The following is a 25,109-nucleotide window of genomic DNA, read 5'->3' on the forward strand; positions in this document are numbered from 1 at the left end:
GAAGAAAATGATCATTTCTATCTTTAACTCAGACTGACTGAGACAAATATTTCTCACCAAAATGAGATCCAGGAGATCAGGTCAGTTTTCAGTCTGTATTTAAATGAGTTAAAGTTATTTATCACTTTAAACATCAATTAAAATTCATGAAGATTAATGAAACCTATTGTTAAAATGATTTGATCTCATAGTTTCTCCAACAATGTTTTAATGGTTAATATTCTCCTCTTCAGGTCAACTTTAGAAGAAAAAGAAAAAGAATTGGAAGCAGTCACCAAAAAGTAAAGATAAGCTAAAAGAACATACCATAATATATTTTATATCTTACTTTATTCATGTAACAGTGCAATTATTAGAAATGTATGAAACAAACTGCAGTATTTGTGTCTTGAGTTTTAATCTGTCATGTTTTAATACAGTTTGATTGAGGCAATTTTCACTCATGAGATTCCTCTTCAGGTCTGACTTTACTCGGAAAGAAGAAGAACTTAAATTAGAGATTAAAAGGTATTGTTCACACATTAAGCTAACAGAACATGTTTCAGCTCCTGATTTTAGGATAAGTGTAAAAGTTTAGCTAACAGTTTGTTTGGAAATCATGGAAGAAATTCAACACATTTCAAGTTCTCTGATATTCCTATTGAATCTGTCATGAAGAACATGATCTGTTATATCTTTAACTCAGACTGACTGAAGCAAAAACAAGTCATGAAAAGGAACTTCAGAAAATTTGGATTTTTTATTTTCACATGAGATTTTGATTAGAATATATTTATCTGTCATCGACCATCTAAATATGAGTGACGTACAACAAAATATTCTCTACTTCACAAACTATAGGTGCAACAACTGGTCATTATGCAAAAGAAAAAAAGAATTGGGAGGGAAATGCAGCTTATTTGGCATCTGAAGAGGGAGAGCTTTTTGTTAACTTGGTGTTTAATGGGAGAAGCGAAACAGACCTCCGTGAAGCTGATACCCACCTACCCAAATAATCCAGCAAATAGTCTGATTGTTTAGAGCTCCGTTTGTGCCATTAAAATTTTCGTTTGTGCAGCTTTGGTTTCTGAGATATTAAAAATTATTTTTTAGGTCATCCATAATATACTTTTTAAGATTACAATTACTGAAAATATTGAGTATGACTACTTCATACTCAATATTTTGTGTCATGAATTTTGTGTCAGTTGGTCACAAGGCAAGAAATTTATTTCCATTAGATTCTCAGGACAGTTTGGATGTAAAATTTGTTGACTCTCCCTGAGTGAAACTCTGACACCTTGAGGAAGAGGGAGACCTAGAGACCGGCTGGCCGAAATTAGCGTTCACGAATCGGATCAACCTTGAGCCAGGCGTCGCTCACACCGGATATTGGAATAGCCAAAATCCAAATTGAAAACAACTTTGCTACGTTTGTTTTAACGGCACAAACCTGCACAAACGGAGCATTAACGAACCAGCCCACTTTGGTTTATTGTGGAGCAAAATGCAGGGATGGTGAACTCTGGATGGCCTAAAAATCATTTTAATATCTCGAAAACCAAAGCTGCTCAATCGAACATTTTAACGGCACAAACCTACACAAACGGAGCACTAACCAATCAGACTGTTTGCTGGACTTTTTGACGTAGGTGGGGAGGTGCGAAACCTGTGCATCCTATTGGTGGTGATGAACAAGCCCAGGCAATCAGGCTTTGTTGCAGTCGATCAGTAGGTTGGATCAAAACATTTGCGTTTCTCTCTCGCTTTTTTGTAACGAGTAACTAAACCACACATTGAAAATGTATCGGAGTAAAAGTATGAAATTAAGTTCGGAAATGTAGTGAAGTAAAAGTGAAAGTTATCAAAAAATTTTCATACTCGAGGAAAGTATGAAGTACTCCAAAATATACTTAAGTAAAGTAGTGAAGTATTTTTACTTCGTTACTATACAACACTGATCCTGAGGTCCAAGGACTTCTGTCATGGAAAAGCTTTATTTTATTTTTTTAATTTGTGGTAATATATTGGTTACTCTGCTTTGTTGCAATGTGTTTGAGGTTGTGGTATTAAAACATTTTGTGATTTTGTTAAATGTCATTCTAAATAAATCATTTTGTTTACTATCTTTCTCAACATGACAAACAGGAATTTTCACACATTTAATCCTTTATGCTTTAGATCAGATCTTGAACAAAAAGAAGAACAGCTACAGTTAGTTAATAAAAGGTATTGTTCATACAACATGTTAACAGGACATGTTTCAGCTCCAGATATTAAGATAAGTGGAAAGGTTTGTCCAACAGTCTGTTTGTTTAGAGCTCATGAATGAAGTTCAATACATTGTAAGTTCTCTGATGATCCTGTTAATCTGTTTGATGAGGGACATGATCTGTTATATCTTTATCTCAGACTGACTGAGGAAAGATCTACTCATGAAAAGGAGATCCAGGAGATCAGGTCAGTGTTGTTCAGGGCCTGAATTCCCTTGACAATGTGAATGAGTTATTAATTAAAACTTAAATTACTGTTCCTAAACACTCATATGAACTTTAGTTAAGATTACATATCATACTATGCTTTAAATTTTTCTCAACAGATCTGCTTTAGAAGAAAAAGTAAAAGAAGTGCAATTTGTCAACGAAAGGTAATGCTAATTTCGGTTCTGCCTATAAACATACAATAGTTTTACTTTTACTACAAAATTATGAAACATGCTGCAATGCTATGATCTTCCTGAAACATTTGTGTTACAAGAAATTTTTATCTGTTGTAATTTAAAACAGACTGATTGAAGCAAAAATATCCCATGAAACTGATCTCCAAAATATGAGGTATTTTCCTCTATTTGATTTTACATGTGACAATAAAATCTGGGGTACAGAACTTTTATAGATGTTTTTTTTTATTTTTTTACAAGTTTTTAAAATGTTCACCATGTCCTGACAGTATAATGCAAGTCAGATAATCTGTGAAAAAAACTCAAGCTTCTCCCAGAGTTTCTGTCGCCGTCTGAACAAACAAGACGACTACTGTCTTGTTTCGGAGGCTCTACTCAAAGCCAGGAGGAATGCCTTAATGCAGTAAATCAAGCTTGTATATGCATTGCTCAATGTGCCTGAGGCAGAGAAACAACTTACTGTTTCAGGAAAACTGTTTATTCACCACCATCGGTTGCCATGCTATCTAGACTGAGTACTGATGGCAGCAATGCAGGAAGGCAGAGGAGCTCAGTTTTTTTCACCTATTTTCTGTCTCAAACTGAACTGTCATTATACTGTAGTCTTTATAAAAGTTACATATCCCACTTTAACTTAAAAAGGATTACTTATCATAGGCTGTAGAATCATGAGAAATGTCTGCATCACTACATCAGAGCTCTTGTTAGGAGATATGTACCTTAAATATCTTTCTTATATTTGCTTTGGAAAAAGGAAAAAGGAAGTCAATCAAAGGTATCGTTCCCACAATCAGAAATCAGTATAAATGTTTTAATCAGAGAGTCTCACTTCATTCATTTTATCATGGATGGGATTTTACTCCAAAAAAATTTTTCATTGAAGGTTTTATGCTGATATCTTTACAGCTGAAACAAAAACATCACTTGAAAATGAGTTCCACAATGTGAGATAAAAATTCTTCTGTTTTCATATTACTCAATCATGGATAATTTACATGATCCTGAGGTTTAAGGATTAAATCTTAGTGTCACAGAGCCATCAGGGAGTTGGACTTTTGTCAGAAAGAAGTTCTTGTCTGTATTTTGTGGTTATATGTCAGTTACTTTGCTTTGTGTCAGTTAAATTTTCAGTGAACAAAAACATAATTGTTTCATTTGCTATAATGAGTAAAATATCTAATTTACCACTTGTCACAAATGACAGAAAAGCTTTTCAGACATTTAAAAATTTAATTCTTTAGATCTGACCTGAAGCAAAATGAAGATGAACTACAATCTGTTAACAAAAATAATTATTCGCACAGGTGGAAACGTTCTAAAAGTTTGTATTTTAGAAATCATCAATGCATTGCACAACCTATGATGTTCCTGCTGTTCTGTATTTTGAAGAACATGATCTTTTAAAAATTTCTGTTTTTATAACAACCTGTCTAAAATACAGAGTCCTTATGGAGCTGAGCTACAGCAGACTATTGATTTTTTTTTAATCTGTATCTCCTTTAAGTTTGGATGATGACATTTTTAGTATTTAACATGTTATATGTTTCATTGCATTACAGTAATCTAAATTAGTAATAAAACTAATAATGGTTCAGTGAAAATTATTAATCTGCATGTCGATGTCAGTATTTTCTGACTTACATGTTTATTAAAATGAAAACATTGACAGTAAGTAGAAACTAGAGAGCAATTTGCTGATGATGTTAAAGATGAACTCTATTTTCCACACAGCCTCAGTGCTAAAAATATATCTTTGGAAGCAGATCTTTATGATATGAGGTAAAAATCTTCCTCATTCATCATTTTTTAACACAATTTTTTTTTTGATTTGATGAAGAGAGTAATAACATTTCTGGTTGATTTACTGTCATGTTTCTAATGCAAAGAATTTCATCCTTTACAGATGTGATCTAAAACAGAAAGAAGAAGAACTGATATCAGCCAATGAAAGGTAATTTCTCCTCAAAAAAGCCCGAAATAACACATTGCAATTTAATATCAAAAACTGGGTGTTTCAGTTCATTTTACTGCAGAATTGATGTTGGTAATAATATTTATCTATTGCCTCGTTTTCACAGGCTGAACAATGAGCTCCAGACAGTGAGGTATTTTTCTATATTACTTTTTTCATGGACAATAACTAGAATATATGGTTTTGTGTTGCAGTAAAATAACACATTAAGTATTTTCAGAAATTGTATTCTTTATTCTCAGATCTTCACTCAAAAATAAAGAAGAACTAGAATCAGTTAATAAAAGGTTTGTTCACACAACAACATAATGTTCTTGTTTAATCTGCATTATGAAGAAAATGATCCTTTCTATCTTTAACTCAGACTGACTGAGGAAAAGATTTCTCATGACAATGAGATCCAGGAGATCAGGTCAGTTTTCAGTCTGTATTTAAACGAGTTAAAGTTAATTATCACTTTAAACATCAATTAAACTTTATGAAGATTAAAAAAACCTTTTGTTAAAATCATTTGATCTCATAGTTTCTCCAACAATGTTTTAATGGTTAATATTCTCCTCTACAGGTCAACTCTAGAAGAAAAAGAAAAGGAATTGAAATCAGTCAACAAAAAGTAAAGATAAACAGCTAAAGAATAACATGAGACTGAAAAATATTTTTCTTTTTCTCTTCATGCAATAATTGCACTATTGCATGTTCATTACTTATGTATTTCATACATTTCTCTCATTAGAAATGTATGAAATACACATTAATGTTGTGCTGGTCCTGCAGTATTTGTATCTTGAGTTTTAATCTGTCATGTTTTAAAACAGACTGACTGAAGCAAAAACATCCAATGATGATCAGCTTCAGAAGATGAGGTAATTTTATTTATATGTTTTTACATGAGATATTAACAATACAGATATTTGTCTCAAAACATGAAGGTTTTTGTTTTTATATTTTCTTTTTCTTTCTTCAGCTCTGAACTCAAACAAAAAGAAGAAGAACTAGAATCAGTTCATAAAAGGTTTGTTAACACAAGTTAACATAATATATTTCATCTTTAGATATCAGAATATTAAGTGGAAAAATTAATCTAACAGTTTGTTTGTTTGGTGATCATGACAGAAGTTTATGTTCCTGTTGAATCTGTTTTATGAAGATTATAATCTGTTATATCTGTAATCTGTCATGTTTTAAAACAGAATAACTGAATCAAATACATCTCATGATGATCAACTCCAGAAGATGAGGTATATTTCTCTATATGTTTTTACATGAAATATTAACAACACAGATATTTGTCTCAAAACATGAAGGTTTTTTTTTAACATTTCATTCTTCATTCTCAGATCTTCACTCAAAAAAAAAAGAAGAACTAGAATCAGTTAATAAAAGGTTTGTTCACACAACAACATAATGTTCTTGTTTAATCTGCATTATGAAGAAAATGATCATTTCTATCTTTAACTCAGACTGACTGAGGAAAAGATTTCTCATGACAATGAGATCCAGGAGATCAGGTCAGTTTTCAGTCTGTATTTAAACGAGTTAAAGTTATTTATCACTTTAAACATCAATTAAACATTATGAAGATTAAAAAAAACCTTTTGTTAAAATCATTTGATCTCATAGTTTCTCCAACAATGTTTTAATGGTTAATATTCTCCTCTTCAGGTCAACTTTAGAAGAAAAAGAAAAGGAATTGAAATCAGTCACCAAAAGGTAAAGATAAGCTAATAGAAGATATAGTACCATAGATATTCTATTTGTTATTCATGCAGTAGTGCAACTATTGCATTTATGTATTTCATATATGCTTTCATCATTAATGTATGAAATACACATTAATGTTGTGCTGGTCCTGCTGTTTTTGTATCTTGAGTTTTAATCTGTCATGTTTTAAAACAGATTAACTGAAGCAAAAACATCCAATGATGATCAGCTTCAGAAGATGAGGTAATTTTATTTATATGTTTTTACATGAGATAATAACAATACAGATATTTGTCTCAAAATATGATTTTTATTTTATTTTTTTTTACTTTTTATTCTTCATTCTTCAGATCTGATCTTAAACAAAACATAGACAAACTAGAATCAGTTAATAAAAGGTTTGTTCACACAACAATATGATGTTCTTGTTTAATTTGTTTTATGAAGAAAATTATCATTTCTATCTTTAACTCAGACTGACTGAGGAAAAGATTTCTCATGACATTGAGCTCCAGGCGATCAGGTCAGTGTTGTTCAGGGTTTGTATTTAAAACAGTCAAAAACATAACTTGATAATGAATTGTACAGCATGAGGTATTTTTTTTTATTTGTCTTCACATGGGATATTCACTAAAGTATGATAACTGATCACAGACTGTGAACATATCAGTGACATGTACAGTATAGCATCTAACATTGTGTGAGGTCATAGAAATCTGAAATATCTTTTGCACATTTAATTTTAAAACAGGAAAAGAGAAGAAGAACTGAAGTCAGTCAATAAAGGTATCATTCTTCCAATCTGAAATAAAATATAAAAGTTTCAATTTTATTTTTGAGAGAATCTCAGTTCATTCATCAGTTCTACATAATCTTTGTAATTAAGAGTTTCATTCTCGTATCTTTACCACAGTCTGACTGACACAAATGCAAATCTTGAAAATGAACTTCAAAAGTGAAGTAAGTACAGAGTTGATTTTCAAATAACTCAATCACATTTATTATTATTGATTTGTGGAGAAGAGCTTGGATTAGCTTCATGATCCTGAGGTTCACAGATTCATTAGTTTCACAGAATCACCTTTGACTTGGTCTTTTGTCAGAAAGAAATGATCTTTGTTGTGGTTATATATACAGTAAGTTACTTTCCCTGGTCTCAGTTGAGTTTGGGTTGTGGTAAAGATGCAGTGCACTAGAGCACTTTGTAATTTTGTTAAGAGCTCAATATGAATAAATGATCCTATTCACCCTTTGTCTCAAAATAACAATAGAGATTTTTATTCATGAGATTCTTCTTCAGGTCTGACCTTATACAGAAAGAAGAAGAACTTAAATCGGAGATTAAAAAGTATTGTTCACAGCAGACGAGGTATAATTTTTGTCTATATCTGTTTTAGCTTTGGATGAAGAACATGTTTTACGATTTAACAGGTTTTAACGCATTAGAATAATCTGAATTAGTAACTAAAAGGCATTGCAGTGAATATTACTAATCTGCAGGTCCATGTTAATAAGAAATAATGGTTGAATAGAAGATGAACTCTATTTTCCACACAGCCTCAGTGCTAAAAATATCTCTCTGGAAGCAGATCTTTATGATATGAGGTAAAAATTTACCTTATTCATCACTTTGATGAAGCACAAATTTTTCTTTTATTTGATCAAGACAGTAATAACATTTCTGGTTGATTTACTGTCATGTTTCTAATGCAAAGAATTTCATCCTTTACAGATCTGATCTAAAACAGAAAGAAGAAGAACTGATATCAGCCAATGAAAGGTAATTTCTCCTCAAAAAACTCTAAAATAACACATTGCAATATAAGATACAAACCTGGGTGTTTCAGTTCATTTTACTGCAGAATTGATGTTGGTAAGAATATTTATCTATTGCCTCGTTTTCACAGGCTGAACAATGAGCTCCAGACAGTGAGGTATTTTTCTATATTAGTTTTTACATAGACAATAACTAGAATATGTGGTTTTGGGTTGCAGTAAACAAACACATTAAGTATTTTCAGAAATTTTATTCTTTATTCTCAGATCTGCACTCAAAAATAAAGAAGATGAACTAGACTCAGTTAATAAAAGGTTTGTTCACACAACAACATAATGTTCTTGTTTAATCTGCATTATGAAGAAAATGATCATTTCTATCTTTAACTCAGACTGACTGAGGAAAAGATTTCTCACCAAAATGAGATCCAGGAGATCAGGTCAGTTTTCAATCTGTATTTAAACGAGTTAAAGTTAATTATCACTTTAAACATCAATTAAACTTTATGAAGATTAAAAAAACCTTTTGTTAAAATCATTTGATCTCATAGTTTCTCCAACAATGTTTTAATGGTTAATATTCTGCTCTACAGGTCAACTTTAGAAGAAAAAGAAAAAGAATTGAAATCAGTCACCAAAAAGTAATGTTAAGCTGAAAGAACACATAGTATTATGAAATATTTTATTTCTTACTTTATTCATGCATCAGTTGCACTATTGCATGTACAGTATTTATGTATTTCATATATGTCTCTCATCATTAATGTATGAAATACACATTAATGTTGTGCTGGTCCTGCTGTTTTTGTATCTTGAGTTTTTATCTGTCATGTTTTAAAACAGATTGACTGAAGCAAAAACATCCAATGATGATCAGCTTCAGAAGATGAGGTAATTTTATTTATATGTTTTTACATGAGATAATAACAATACAGATATTTGTCTCAAAATATGATTTTATTTTTTTTTTTTTACTTTTTATTCTTCATTCTTCAGATCTGATCTTAAACAAAACATAGACAAACTAGAATCAGTTAATAAAAGGTTTGTTCACACAACAATATGATGTTTGTTTAATTTGTTTTATGAAGAAAATGATCCTTTCTATCTTTAACTCAGACTGACTGAGGAAAAGATTTCTCATGACATTGAGCTCCAGGCGATCAGGTCAGTGTTGTTCAGGGTTTGTATTTAAAACAGTCAAAAACATAACTTGATAATGAATTGTACAGCATGAGGTTTTTTATTTTCATTTGTCTTCACATGGGATATTAACTAAAGTATTATAAATGATCACAGACTGTGAACATATCAGTGACATGTACAGTATAGCATCTAACATTGTGTGAGGTCATAGAAATCTGAAATATCTTTTGCACATTTAATTTTAAAACAGGAAAAGAGAAGAAGAACTGAAGTCAGTCAATAAAAGGTATCATTCTTCCAATCTGAAATAAAATATAAAAGTTTCAATTTTATTTTTGAGAGAATCTCAGTTCATTCATCAGTTCTACATAATCTTTGTAATTAAGAGTTTCATTCTCGTATCTTTACCACAGTCTGACTGACACAAATGCAAATCTTGAAAATGAACTTCAAAAAGTGAAGTAAGTACAGAGCTGATTTTCAAATAACTCAATCACATTTATTGTTATTGATTTGTGGAGAAGAGCTTGGATTAGCTTCATGATCCTGAGGTTCACAGATTCATTAGTTTCACAGAATCACCTTTGACTTGGTCTTTTGTCAGAAAGAAATGATCTTTGTTGTGGTTATATATACAGTAAGTTACTTTCCCTGGTCTCAGTTGAGTTTGGGTTGTGGTAAAGATGCAGTGCACTAGAGCACTTTGTAATTTTGTTAAGAGCTCAATATGAATAAATGATCCTATTCACCCTTTGTCTCAAAATAACAATAGAGATTTTTATTCATGAGATTCTTCTTCAGGTCTGACCTTATACAGAAAGAAGAAGAACTTAAATCAAAGATTAAAAAGTATTGTTCACAGCAGACGAGGTATAATTTTTGTCTATATCTGTTTTAGCTTTGGATGAAGAACATGTTTTACGATTTAACAGGTTTTAACGCATTAGAATAATCTGAATTAGTAACTAAAAGGCATTGCAGTGAATATTACTAATCTGCAGGTCCATGTTAATAAGAAATAATGGTTGAATAGAAGATGAACTCTATTTTCCACACAGCCTCAGTGCTAAAAATATATCTTTGGAAGCAGATCTTTATGATATGAGGTAAAAATTTACCTTATTCATCACTTTGATGAAGCACAATTTTTTCTTTTAATTGATCAAGACAGTAATAACGTTTCTGGTTGATTTACTGTCATGTTTCTAATGCAAAGAATTTCATCCTTTACAGATGTGATCTAAAACAGAAAGAAGAAGAACTGATATCAGTCAATGAAAGGTATTTTCCCCTCAGAAAACCCTGAAGTAACACATTGCAATATAAGATACAAACCTGGGTGTTTCAGTTCATTTTACTGCAGAATTGATGTTGGTAAGAATATTTATCTATTGCCTCGTTTTCACAGGCTGAACATTGAGCTCCAGACAGTGAGGTATTTTTCTATATTAGTTTTTACATAGACAATAACTAGAATATGTGGTTTTGGGTTGCAGTAAACAAACACATTAAGTATTTTCAGAAATTGTATTCTTTATTCTCAGATCTGCACTCAAAAATAAAGAAGATGAACTAGACTCAGTTAATAAAAGGTTTGTTCACACAACAACATAATGTTCTTGTTTAATCTGCATTATGAAGAAAATGATCATTTCTATCTTTAACTCAGACTGACTGAGGAAAAGATTTCTCATGACAATGAGATCCAGGAGATCAGGTCAGTTTTCAATCTGTATTTAAACGAGTTAAAGTTAATTATCACTTCAAACATCAATTAAACTTTATGAAGATTAAAAAAAACCTTTTGTTAAAATCATTTGATCTCATAGTTTCTCCAACAATGTTTTAATGGTTAATATTCTCCTCTACAGGTCAACTCTAGAAGAAAAAGAAAAGGAATTGAAATCAGTCAACAAAAAGTAATGTTAAGCTGAAAGAACACATAGTATTATGAAATATTATTTCTTACTTTATTCATGCATCATTTGCAATATTACATGTACATTATTTATGTATTTCATATATGTCTCTCATCATTAATGTATGAAATACACATTAATGTTGTGCTGGTCCTGCTGTTTTTGTATCTTGAGTTTTTATCTGTCATGTTTTAAAACAGATTGACTGAAGTAAAAACATCCCATGATGTTCAACTCCAGAAGATGAGGTAATTTTATTTATATGTTTTACATGAGATATTAACAATACAGATATTTGTCTCAAAACATGAAGGTTTATGTTTTTATATTTTATTTTTCTTTCTTCAGCTCTGAACTCAAACAAAAAGAAGAAGAACTAGAATCAGTTCATAAAAGGTTTGTTAACACAAGTTAACATAATATATTTCATCTTTAGATATCAGAATATTAAGTGGAAAAATTAATCTAACAGTTTGTTTGTTTGGTGATCATGACAGAAGTTTATGTTCCTGTTGAATCTGTTTTATGAAGATTATAATCTGTTATATCTGTAATCTGTCATGTTTTAAAACAGAATAACTGAATCAAATACATCTCATGATGATCAACTCCAGAAGATGAGGTATATTTCTCTATATGTTTTTACATGAAATATTAACAACACAGATATTTGTCTCAAAACATGAAGGTTTTTTTTAACATTTCATTCTTCATTCTCAGATCTTCACTCAAAAATAAAGAAGATGAACTAGAATCAGTTAATAAAAGGTTTGTTCACACAACAACATAATGTTCTTGTTTAATCTGCATTATGAAGAAAATGATCATTTCTATCTTTAACTCAGACTGACTGAGGAAAAGATTTCTCATGACAATGAGATCCAGGAGATCAGGTCAGTTTTCAGTCTGTATTTAAACGAGTTAAAGTTATTTATCACTTTAAACATCAATTAAACTTTATGAAGATTAAAAAAAACTTTTGTTAAAATCATTTGATCTCATAGTTTCTCCAACAATGTTTTAATGGTTAATATTCTCCTCTTCAGGTCAACTTTAGAAGAAAAAGAAAAAGAATTGGAAGCAGTCACCAAAAGGTAAAGATAAGCTAAAAGAAGATATAGTACCATAGATATTCTATTTGTTATTCATGCAGTAGTGCAACTATTGCATTTATGTATTTCATATATGCTTTCATCATTAATGTATGAAATACACATTAATGTTGTGCTGGTCCTGCTGTTTTTGTATCTTGAGTTTTAATCTGTCATGTTTTAAAACAGATTAACTGAAGCAAAAACATCCAATGATGATCAGCTTCAGAAGATGAGGTAAGTTTATTTATATGTTTTTACATGAGATAATAACAATACAGATATTTGTCTCAAAATATGATTTTTATTTTATTTTTTTTTACTTTTTATTCTTCATTCTTCAGATCTGATCTTAAACAAAACATAGACAAACTAGAATCAGTTAATAAAAGGTTTGTTCACACAACAATATGATGTTCTTGTTTAATTTGTTTTATGAAGAAAATTATCATTTCTATCTTTAACTCAGACTGACTGAGACAAAGATTTCTCATGACATTGAGCTCCAGGAGATCAGGTCAGTGTTGTTCAGGGTTTGTATTTAAAACAGTCAAAAACATAACTTGATAATGAATTGTACAGCATGAGGTTTTTTATTTTCATTTGTCTTCACATGGGATATTCACTAAAGTATTATAACTGATCACAGACTGTGAACATATCAGTGACATGTACAGTATAGCATCTAACATTGTGTGAGGTCATAGAAATCTGAAATATCTTTTGCACATTTAATTTTAAAACAGGAAAAGAGAAGAAGAACTGAAGTCAGTCAATAAAAGGTATCATTCTTCCAATCTGAAATAAAATATAAAAGTTTCAATTTTATTTTTGAGAGAATCTCAGTTCATTCATCAGTTCTACATAATCTTTGTAATTAAGAGTTTCATTCTCGTATCTTTACCACAGTCTGACTGACACAAATGCAAATCTTGAAAATGAACTTCAAAAAGTGAAGTAAGTACAGAGTTGATTTTCAAATAACTCAATCACATTTATTATTATTGATTTGTGGAGAAGAGCTTGGATTAGCTTCATGATCCTGAGGTTCACAGATTCATTAGTTTCACAGAATCACCTTTGACTTGGTCTTTTGTCAGAAAGAAATGATCTTTGTTGTGGTTATATATACAGTAAGTTACTTTCCCTGGTCTCAGTTGAGTTTGGGTTGTGGTAAAGATGCAGTGCACTAGAGCACTTTGTAATTTTGTTAAGAGCTCAATATGAATAAATGATCCTATTCACCCTTTGTCTCAAAATAACAATAGAGATTTTTATTCATGAGATTCTTCTTCAGGTCTGACCTTATACAGAAAGAAGAAGAACTTAAATCGGAGATTAAAAAGTATTGTTCACAGCAGACGAGGTATAATTTTTGTCTATATCTGTTTTAGCTTTGGATGAAGAACATGTTTTACGATTTAACAGGTTTTAACGCATTAGAATAATCTGAATTAGTAACTAAAAGGCATTGCAGTGAATATTACTAATCTGCAGGTCCATGTTAATAAGAAATAATGGTTGAATAGAAGATGAACTCTATTTTCCACACAGCCTCAGTGCTAAAAATATCTCTCTGGAAGCAGATCTTTATGATATGAGGTAAAAATTTACCTTATTCATCACTTTGATGAAGCACAAATTTTTCTTTTAATTGATCAAGACAGTAATAACATTTCTGGTTGATTTACTGTCATGTTTCTAATGCAAAGAATTTCATTCTTTACAGATGTGATCTAAAACAGAATGAAGAAGAACTGATATCAGCCAATGAAAGGTAATTTCTCCTCAAAAAACTCTAAAATAACACATTGCAATATAAGATACAAACCTGGGTGTTTCAGTTCATTTTACTGCAGAATTGATGTTGGTAAGAATATTTATCTATTGCCTCTTTATGACAGGCTGAACATAGAGCTCCAGACAGTGAGGTATTTTTCTATATTACTTTTTTCATGGACAATAACTAGAATATGTGGTTTTGGGTTGCAGTAAACAAACACATTAAGTATTTTCAGAAATTTTATTCTTTATTCTCAGATCTGCACTCAAAAATAAAGAAGATGAACTAGACTCAGTTAATAAAAGGTTTGTTCACACAACAACATAATGTTCTTGTTTAATCTGCATTATGAAGAAAATGATCATTTCTATCTTTAACTCAGACTGACTGAGACAAAGATTTCTCACCAAAATGAGATCCAGGAGATCAGGTCAGTTTTCAGTCTGTATTTAAACGAGTTAAAGTTATTTATCACTTTAAACATCAATTAAACATTATGAAGATTAAAAAAAAACTTTTGTTAAAATCATTTGATCTCATAGTTTCTCCAACAATGTTTTAATGGTTAATATTCTCCTCTACAGGTCAACTCTAGAAGAAAAAGAAAAGGAATTGAAATCAGTCACCAAAAAGTAATGTTAAGCTGAAAGAACACATAGTATTATGAAATATTTTATTTCTTACTTTATTCATGCATCAGTTCCACTATTGCATGTACAGTATTTATGTATTTCATATATGTCTCTCATCATTAATGTATGAAATACACATTAATGTTGTGCTGGTCCTGCTGTTTTTGTATCTTGAGTTTTTATCTGTCATGTTTTAAAACAGATTGACTGAAGTAAAAACATCCCATGATGATCAGCTTCAGAAAATGAGGTAATTATTTTCTAAATATTTCTACATGAAACGTTAACAAGACAGATATTTGTCTGAAAACATAGTTTTTTTTGTTTGTTTGTTTGTTTTCACATTTTATTCTTTATTCTTCAGATTTGACCTTAATCAAAAAACAGAAGAACTACAATCAGTTAATAAAAGGTTTGTTCATGTAACAATATAATGTTCTTGTTTAATCTGCATTATGAAGAAAATGATCTGTTATATCTTTAATTCAGACTGACTGAGGAAAAGATTTCTCATGAGAATGAGATCCAGGAGATCAGGTCAGTTTTCAGAGTCTGTATTTACATGAAACACTTATTTGAATGAGTTACTATTTATAACTCAAATTCCTGAAGATTCATATGAACATTTGCTAAAATGACATGTAATCGTATTATTGCAAATTTGTTTCTGTACAGATTTGCTTTAGTCGAAAAAGAAAAAGAATTTAAATCAACCAATGAAAGGTAATCCAAACCATGAAAAAATCACAGTTTAAATTATTTTAATCCTATAAAAATCATGCTATCCTTTTACTTTTATTGGAAAATTATAAAACCCTCTGCAATGCTGGGAGATTCCTGCAACATTCGTGTGTTTTATCTGCCATATTTACAAACAGACTTGAGACAAAACATCCCATTATAATGATATTCATAATTTTTCTAAATTTTTAAATGACAAATTCAAGAATATATGTACTAATCATGGGTGGTTGTAGAAACATTAGTGATGCTTACATCACAGTATCAAAGCTCTAGTGAGAACATATACATTCTTAAATATCTTTCTCATATTTCCTTTTGAAACACTAAAAGAGGAACAGTAATGTTCACACACTGAACATTACTTTTACATAACAGTTTAAATATTTATTTCTATCACAGACTGATTGTTAATACTCATTATTGTTCAATATAATTTATTTTTGATTTTATTAAGTTAAAAATATTGCATCTTCATTGTTTTCAGAATCTGTGTTACAAATGAAACATATCTACTTTATTTTAACACAGACTTGCTGAAAAAGAAACTGCTTATGAAAATGACCTCCATGAGATGAAGTTTGTATTTTTCTAAGTATTCTCTTGAAACAGTGTTCAGATAATATGTTTACTTATCACAGAAACACAATTACTCATTATTAAATACTTTTAGAAATGATAAAAAAAAATTGAGACTATGGAACGTTTATTGAAATGTTTAAACCATATCAGCAGATTTTCTCACTTTTCTATTCCATTTACAGATCTGCTTTAATAGAAAATGAAGAACTAAAATCAGAGATTAAAAGGTATTGTTCACACAACAAGCTAACAAAACATGTTTCAGCTCCAGATTGTTTAGATGTTAGGATGCTAAACGATAATCTGTTTGCTTGTTTAGAGATCATAAATACATTGTAAGTTCTCTGATGTTCCTCATTAATCTGCATTATGGAGAAAATGATCTGTTATATCTTTAACTCAGACTGACTGACACAAAGATTTCTTATGAGAAGGAGATCCAGGCGATCAGGTCAGTGTTGTTCAGGGTTTGTATTTACAGGAGGCACAGATCCACATAAGTTATTAATTTAAACATAAATTCCATTTTCTAAAGGCTCATATGAACTTTAGATAAAATGACACATAATCCTATTTTTTTCTTGGAAAATATTGTTAATATTGGCTCCTCTACAGGTCTGATTTAGCAGAAAAAGAACATCAAGTGAAATCAGCAAATGAAAGGTAATGCTCAAAACCTGAAATAAAATGTACCAAAAGCAAAAATATTTTAGTTCTGACTTTCTTATTCCCAGTGTTGTATAGTAACGAAGTAAAAATACTTCACTACTTTACTTAAGTATATTTTGGAGTACTTCATACTTTCCTCGAGTAAGAAAATTTTTGATAACTTTCACTTTTACTTCACTACATTTCCGAACTTAATTTCATACTTTTACTCCGATACATTTTCAATGTGTGGTTTAGTTACTCGTTACAAAAAAGCGAGAGAGAAACGCAACTGTTTTGACCAACCTACTGATCGACTGCAACAAAGTCTGCTTGCCTGGGCTTGTTCATCACCACCAATAGGATGCACAGGTTTCGCTCCTCCCCACCTACGTCAAAAAGTCCAGCAAACAGTCTGATTGGTTAGTGCTCCATTTGTGTAGGTTTGTGCCGTTAAAATGTTTGATTGAGCAGCTTTGGTTTCTGAGATATTAAAATGATTTTTTAGGCCATCCAGAGTTACCATCTCCGCATTTTGCTCCAAAACAAACCAAAGTGGGCTGGTTCGTTAATGCTCCGTTTGTGCAGGTTTGTGCCGTTAAAACAAACGTAGCAAAGTTGTTTTCAATTTGGATTTTGGCTATTCCAATATCTGGTGTGAGCGGAGCCTAGCTCAAGGTTGATCCGATTCATGAACGCTAATTTCGGCCAGCCGGTCTCTAGGTCTCCCCCTTCCTCAAGGTGTCGGAGTTTCACTCAGGGAGAGTCAACAAATTTTACATCCAAACTCTCCTGAGAAACTAATGGAAATAGATTTCTTGCCTTGTGACCAACTGACACAAAATTCATGACAATATTTTCAGTAATAGTAATCTTGAAAAGTATATATTTTGGATGGCCTAAAAAATAATTTTTAATATCTCGGAAACCAAAGCTGCACAAACGAAAATTTTAATGGCACAAACGGAGCTCTAAACAATCAGACTATTTGCTGGATTATTTGGGTAGGTGGGGTTCAGCTTCACGGAGGTCTGTTTCGCTTCTCCCATTAAACACCAAGTTAACAAAAAGCTCTCCCTCTTCAGATGCCAAATAAGCTGAATTTCCCTCCCAATTCTTTTTTCTTTTGCTTAATGACCAGTTGTTGCACCTTTTAGGCACCTATAGTTTGTGAAATAATGGGGTTTTTTTCTTCATGTTGGCCGCATTTTCTGTACTGACTTTATTTTTCTCATTTTCAGCACTGACCTTATTGAAAGAGAAAACTTGAGGTTTATAGAAACTTTGTATTTTCTGTCCTGGAGGGTTTACTAAGAAGCTGGTTCAGTTGTAAAGCAGGTTAAGTTAACCTAAAGCAGGTTAAGTTAACCTAAAGCAGGTCAAGTTAACCTTGTGGTTTAGGTAAAGCACCTACTTTTCTTAACTAAATGATGCCTGCAGGTTTATCCATTAGCAGGTTTCATTTTGCCTGCACTTGGTTGTGTACATTATTTTAAGTGTATTTAACAAATTTACCAAAATATAAAAATGTCATTCAAACTGCATTTGCCTTGTTTTACTTTTTACTTGTAATTTTCATTACATTACTTGAGTACATCCATTGTTACAGTAATTTCCATACTTAAGCACAAGATGTTTCAGATACTTTAAGACTTTAACTCAAGTAACATTTCAATCAGTGACTTTTACTTTTACCAAAGTCATATTTTGGAGCGGTACCTATACTTTTACTTGACTCTGAGATTTCAGTACTTTATACAACACTGGTTATTCCATGACAGACATGGAGAAGAACCTCATCTAGTTTTACTTGCAAATTATAAAACACATTAGAATAATCTGATGTTCCTGCAACATTTGTGTTATGAGAAGTTTTTGTCATACACAGACTGACTAAAGCAAAAATATCCCATGGAACTGAAGTCCAAAAGATGAAAGTGTTTTACTTTATTTGGTTTCCCATGGGATCTTAACTAAATTATGATTACTGATGATAAACTGTAGAAATATTGTTGATATCAATGTCAAAATATCAAAGCTTCATGAGGTCATTTAAACTTTAAATGTCTTTTTAATAGTTACTTTGAAAGCAGAACAAAGGAAGAAGAACTGAAGTCAGTCAATCAAAGGTAATGTTCCCACAATGTGAAAGAAGACATTAAAATATTGCAATCTGAGAGTCTCAATTCACTCATTAGTTCTGGGAATTTACTCCAAAATCTGTGTAATTAAGGGTTTAAATGACATGTTTACCACAGACTGACAGAAACAAAGACATCCCTTCAGAAAGAGCTTCAACAAATTCAGTAAGTTCAGAGTTAGTTTTCTTATGACCCACATATTGGGATTTAAGGATTTAGTGCCTTTGTGGTAATATATAAAGTAGGTTACTTGCTTTTTTCAGGTGGATTTCAGTTTCTGTAAACATGAAGCTTCCTAAAGCACTTTGTCATTCTGTTAAATGCCATAACGAATTGTTTTATTTGTCTGACAATAAGAGTTTCTTTTACACATTTCATTTTTCATTCAGATCTGACCTCAAACAAAAAGAAGATGAACTAGAATCAGTTAATAAGAGGTATTGTTCACACAAACTACAAAACATATTTCAGCTTCAGATATCAGGAGAAGTGGAAAAGTACATCTAACTTTGTGTAGTTAGTTAGTAACAAGCAAAGTTTAGTGATGATGAATGAAGCTCAATACATTGAAAGTTCTCTGATGTTCCTGCTGAATCTGTGTTATGAAGAACATGATCAATTATGTCTTTAACTCAGATGGATTGAGGAAAGAACTTCTCATCAAAAGCAGATCCAGCAGATCAGGTCAGTGTTGTTCAGAGTCTGTGTTTACATGAGACAATGATGTGAATGAGTTATTAATCAAAACATAAATTACAGTGCCTTTACCTGAACTTTAGTTAAGATTATATAATTTATGTTCTGCCAAACATGCTTTAATGGTTCATTTTCTCATCACAGATCAACGTTAGAAGTAAAAGAAAAAGAATTGAAATCAGCCGTTGAAAGGTAATACCAAACAAGACACTGTAAAACATTTTATTTTACACTTTCTAAATTCATGTTGTAGTTCTAGTTTAACTCGGAAATTATAATACATCCTACAATGCTGTGAAGTTGTTGCTGAGTTTGTGTTAGGAGTTTTTCTATGTTATCATTATAAATTAAAAATCTGTGTTGTGAATAACATGATCCGTTATTTCTTTAACTCAGACTGACTGAGGAAAAGATTTCTCATGACAAAGAGATCCAGGAGATCAGGTCAGTTTTCAGAGTCTGTATTTACATAAAACACTTATTTGAATGAGCTACTATTTATAACACAAATTCCAGTTCCTGAAGGTTCATAGGAACATTTGCTAAAATGACATGTAATCATATTATCTTTCCAAACATGCTTTAATATTCATTTTTTTCTCTACAGATCTGCTTTAGAAGAAAAAGAAAAAGAAATTAAATCAACCAATGAAAGGTAATCCAAATCATGAAAACATCATTGCTTAAGTTATTTTAATCCTATAAAAATCATGCTACTGTTTTACTTTTATTATAAAACTATACAACCCACTGCAATGCTGGGAGTTTCCTGCAACATTCGTATGATGAGGAGTTTTTATCTGCCATATTTACAAACAGACTTTAGACAAAACATCCCATTTTAATGACATTCAGACTTTGACACATTACAATAACCTGAAGCATTTTTCTTCAATAGAGCCTCTCTGAAACGAAAGCAGCAAGAACTCACTTCTTTCTATCTATCTATCTATCTATCTATCTATCTATCTATCTATCTATCTATCTATCTATCTATCTATCTATCTATCTATCTATCTATCTATCTATCTATCTATCTATCTATCTATCTATCTATCTATCTATCTATCTATCTATCTATCTATCTATCTATCTATCTATCTATCTATCTATCTATCTATCTATCTATCTATCTATCTATCTATCTATCTATCTATCTATCTATCTATCTATCTATCTATCTATCTATCTATCTATCTATCTATCTATCTATCTATCTATCTATCTATCTATCTATCTTCTTTGTTAGTTTATTTAAAAATGTGTATATATGTTATATACACATATAACACTCTTGTTTTCTGTTACAGAATGGCAGGACAGCTCTTTGTTCCCAAACCTGCTGCAGATTCTGATGACCTTCACAAGCAGAAATTAGAGAAAACAATGTAAGATTTATTTAGAAATTAAACGGAATGAAAGATTCTGTGTAGTTTTTCTTATTTTGTATTTAGTTATATTTTTCAAACATATGTATTACTTATGAATCAAAATGTTCAGTTCCTGTATCAAACAAAAGGATGGAAATAATTTTTCATTCTTTGATGGAAAAAAAAAATTACCTTAGCTGATTCTATAGGTTTATTGTTAAATATTTTTTATTAGTGTATAATGTTTTGGTGCTTGAATAAATTTAGCCAAGTCATAGCTTTGCAGTTGTACAGTTGAGCCCAAAGGTTTTCATACACCAAACAGATTTAGGTTTAAAATAATCTTTTGATTTCGCCAACATGTTTTTTCCTCTAACTGGAACTAATGTGCTGGAGTAGCCATGCTAGTTACTGGGGAATGTGTGCAAATGTGAGACAGGACATAACAATAAGAGTGATGGGAAAGAAATTTTCCCAGCTCACTAAATATTTAGCTTGAAAAAGATATTTATGAGTGAATGTAACATTTTTAACTTTATAAAACTGAGGTTTAGTGTTTTATCTAGTGAAAGACTAAGTAACTCATTTTTTATGTTTGACTGCAACATTACAAACAAGACCCCATAGAACATTTACAATCCAAGTTTTAGAACTGATGAAATATCTTGCATGAGAGATGTAATGTCTTGAAAATAAATAGTCAATTCCAGTTACCTATAAAGCTCAACATTATCATGTTCTGGTTCGTGTAGATATTCTACACAAGCAGAATGTGTAGAATATCTATGTGTACAACACTGTACATCCAGAATATGTGCATGAAAAATAAAATTGTGCAAGGTGATTGGAAGGATAGAGAGCTCTGGAATTAATTTAGGAAATGTGATTCGGGTCTGAACAGAATCTGAGGAATTGTCATGAATTTCTTAACAGATCTGATTTAAGAGAAAAAACATAAATCAGTACAAGTTTAACCAGTTCCTCATATGTCTGAAATAACTGAATGTGTAGTTTATTAGTTTATTTTAAAAATTGGTTTACTTTTTCTCCTCACAGATCTGAATTGAAACAAAAAGAAGAAGAAGTGAAATCCCTCCAACAGAGGTATATAAGTCATGTAACAAGCTCAGCTATAATAGTTACATCCAGTTCTTTCAATTTTGCATATGTTTGCATATGTAATTTAAATATTGCAGAATAAAGAGTGAGGACTGAATGATTGTTTAAATTGCATTTTTAAAACGTTCAGCATGTCAACATTCTGGATGTGATTTTTGAAGCTGCTCTTGTGATCTAGAGAACAAACAACTGACTGAAAGAGGAAGCTTTTAGCTGAGAATTAGTTTATTTATTCAAAAATAAAAACCATTCTCTACGCAGCAATTTGCAACCCAAATTAGTTTGATTTTGAATACTTGAGCTAAACTCACCTGCAAAGGAGTAAGATACCTTAAGACATTATTTGTGAATAAGCACAGTACAAATTAACTTAGTGAATGACAAATTTTATTTACTTAAGACTGCAGGAATCAGCAGATGTGAGATCCAGCCCCCAGCGTTGTAACCCACAACAATGTGAACACAAAGAGAGGTCTGCTTTTTTAAATTTACCATGAATAACCAATAATCAGAGAACTGATGATTTTAATAACTTGTATCTTTTAACACAGCATGACTCAGATGGAGACGTTTTACAAAGAGAAGCTCATAAAGGCCCAGTGAGAAATTTTTCTAATACTTTGTTTAGCTAGTTACCATCTAATATTTAACTTAATGAGTCTGCAGGTTTTCATTAAACTGTTAATATATCAATGTTTGATTATAATTGAACTCAAATGATTTGTCCCTCAAAGCTTCATTTTTCTCCTCCACAGATCTGAAACAGCCAAAAAACAGAAAGAACTGAAATCAGTGAAAGACAGGTACAGATATTTAATATTTAGTTATTTACTGACCTGTTGCATAAATAACCAAACTAACTGTTTGACAGACTGGCAGCACAGATGGCCGCTTCACTAAAAACAGGAGACACTGAGAGCATGAACAACCCAGTCAGTAAAACCAGACTGACTGAGATGTACGACAACCTGAAACTGCTGCAGTGGCCTAAAGTCAAAGATCAGCTGAAATCCAGGAAGATCAACCCAAAGGAGGCCAAAGATCTGATTCAGGTAGATCTGATCCCAGGACATTTACCTGCTGGGTTTAATGTCACTGTGGATCTCATTAGACTGATATGGACCTGATCTCTGTAGAAAACATTTGGAAATGCATCAGATGAAATGAAGAGAAGGAAACAGCAGATAGAAGAAATGTTCCAACAGTCTGAGTCCAGCAGTGGACCGACTCTTCAGAAGGTAACTGGACCGTAGAACAGATTTATCCACAGAATCACTAAAGCAAAATGAGGAAATGTGTAAGCAATGTGAGGAAGTGTGTAAACAGCAACTTCCTGTGTTTCAGGTTAAAGAGTACAGACAGATCACAGTTCAGAACCTGCAGTTGGTTCTGTTCCACACCAACAAAGAAAAACTTCTGATGGTACGTTTACAGAAGATCCAGCTTCAGAAACCAAACAGAACACATACATTTACAGCTCTGATAGAGCAATCAATGTAACATTTAACATTTCCTTCTCAGACTGGTTTCCCAGAATGTTTAGGTGAATTTCCAGAGGAAGTGAAGGAGGATCTGAGACCTCTGACCTCTGAATGCTACTGGCTGAGCTGCTTGATGGCTTTAAACAATCCTCCTCTTCAGCCGGACTGGAGGAACCATGTTCCTGGGTTTGACGCTTCCTGGGATATTTTTCCACAACAAATCAAACAGTTTGTCATGTAGAGGAAGCAGATGCAGCAATGAGAACATTTTCTGACATCACTTCCTGTTTCTTAATTATTATTTTGAGGGTATTTGTTCATGTGGGATTTAATTTGTATGAAAACAACATGAATGAAGAAACTAGAAAATGGGGAATTCTTTCAAGTTTTAAGCTGGAGTTCTTACAGGACAACGGTCCATGTATTTTCAGGCAGTTTGTAGGTAGGTGCTAACATCAATGAAAAATAAAAAAATTAAAATTGACTCGTTTTTCTTGTTTATTTAACCAAAATCAGAAATTGGAAAACAGCTCAGCTCAGCTTGTTATCCGATTTCCCATTTAGTGCACGAAACAGAAATGGAAAAACGAATAATTTCCATTTTTATGATTTCATTTGTGACAAGTGGTCTGACCCAGGATGTTCTCTCTGTCCAGTTAACACATAGGCCGTGTCACACATTCAGCCTGCAGACAGACGAGCTTGGTCATTTCATGCTGTAGTATTTTCTGCAAATCAGTTTAAGTAACGCTCTTGTGAGAACCAAATAATGCTGGACATCTAGTCACCGATAAAAACAGTTGGCCTAAGTTTTTAGTTTAGTTTTATTATTTTGAAAGGCCAGATCATGGGGGCATAGCTTTCCATACCATCCCAAGAACACCTCCTCTAAGTACACATGCTGCAGCAAACAGGAAGGGGCGGGACGGACCGCTGCCAGTCTCATACCTTATATGGAAATGGGACCACTGAACTCCAGAAGTGCAGGTGGTGCTATTTCCTATATCTGTGGTCTCCTGTTTTTATTTTCTTTTGACATCTGTGAAAGATCTTTGTTTTTAGGAAGGATTTTCACTCAGCATGTATTTGAATTCCTCTCTTATTTACTTCAGCGCAGCTTACAGGTTTCAACAAATTCCGTAGCTTTGAATCTGAATCTGCTCCTTAGTCGCATCTTTTTTTAGACAGCTGGTCCAAAAAAAGACCACTAGAGACTTTAGAGCCTCTAGTGGTGTGAGGGTGGTAACAACTAATCCAATTCCATTACTAAATCAGAGTACCACAAAGTCGTTATTTACTATTAATTTCGGCATTACTGGAACTGTAAAATATAAATTCCCTCACAAAAAATATACATTTTCATTTTCTTAAGGAAGTAGAGCTAATTAAATTAGATAAACAATGCCTAAAAGTGGTTCCAGTTTCACTTGATGGCCAACCTGTTGAAGCTGTGACAAATTTTAAATTCCTTGTGTCGTTCCTGGACAGTCAGCTCAACTTTGCTGAAAACCAGACATGTTCAGAGGGAGGAGAAAAGGGGGTTTGAGCCCCTGCCCCTTTTATCCTTGATGCCTTTTTAGTTTTTTTTTTTTCCCCCAATTTTTTTTTCAATTTTATTTTTTTATTATCTGTATGTCAAAAGGCCTGCTTGT

The 25,109-nt window shown here is 31.8% G+C and overlaps 1 protein-coding gene and 1 long non-coding RNA gene across 2 annotated transcripts; both read left to right on the forward strand.

The window, feature by feature from the left end:
* Positions 1–36: 36 nt before the first annotated feature.
* On the forward strand, positions 37–23,941 carry LOC129374557 (cingulin-like). The gene is made up of 32 exons (XM_055053027.1): positions 37–80; positions 234–281; positions 460–507; positions 2,392–2,439; positions 2,579–2,626; positions 2,766–2,813; positions 11,374–11,421; positions 11,522–11,569; positions 11,748–11,795; positions 11,894–11,941; positions 12,019–12,066; positions 12,220–12,267; positions 12,454–12,501; positions 12,609–12,656; positions 12,734–12,781; positions 16,618–16,665; positions 18,729–18,779; positions 18,909–18,956; positions 19,181–19,228; positions 19,428–19,475; positions 19,632–19,679; positions 19,884–19,931; positions 20,095–20,142; positions 20,798–20,875; positions 21,914–21,961; positions 22,377–22,448; positions 22,528–22,575; positions 22,732–22,779; positions 22,848–23,028; positions 23,113–23,214; positions 23,321–23,398; positions 23,498–23,941. The coding sequence occupies exons 6-32, from the start codon at positions 2,809–2,811 to the stop codon at positions 23,696–23,698; spliced, it is 1,680 nt and encodes a 559-aa protein (XP_054909002.1). The 5' UTR covers positions 37–80; positions 234–281; positions 460–507; positions 2,392–2,439; positions 2,579–2,626; positions 2,766–2,808; the 3' UTR covers positions 23,699–23,941.
* LOC129374558 (uncharacterized) lies at positions 7,310–8,395 on the forward strand. Its single transcript, XR_008607515.1, has 3 exons — positions 7,310–8,112; positions 8,240–8,266; positions 8,376–8,395. It is a non-coding gene; the product is annotated as an uncharacterized LOC129374558 (long non-coding RNA).
* Positions 23,942–25,109: the final 1,168 nt, after the last annotated feature.

Source organism: Poeciliopsis prolifica, unplaced genomic scaffold (genome assembly GCF_027474105.1).
Source record: "Poeciliopsis prolifica strain line A6 unplaced genomic scaffold, Auburn_PproV2 SCAFFOLD036, whole genome shotgun sequence".
NCBI lineage: Eukaryota > Metazoa > Chordata > Actinopteri > Cyprinodontiformes > Poeciliidae > Poeciliopsis > Poeciliopsis prolifica.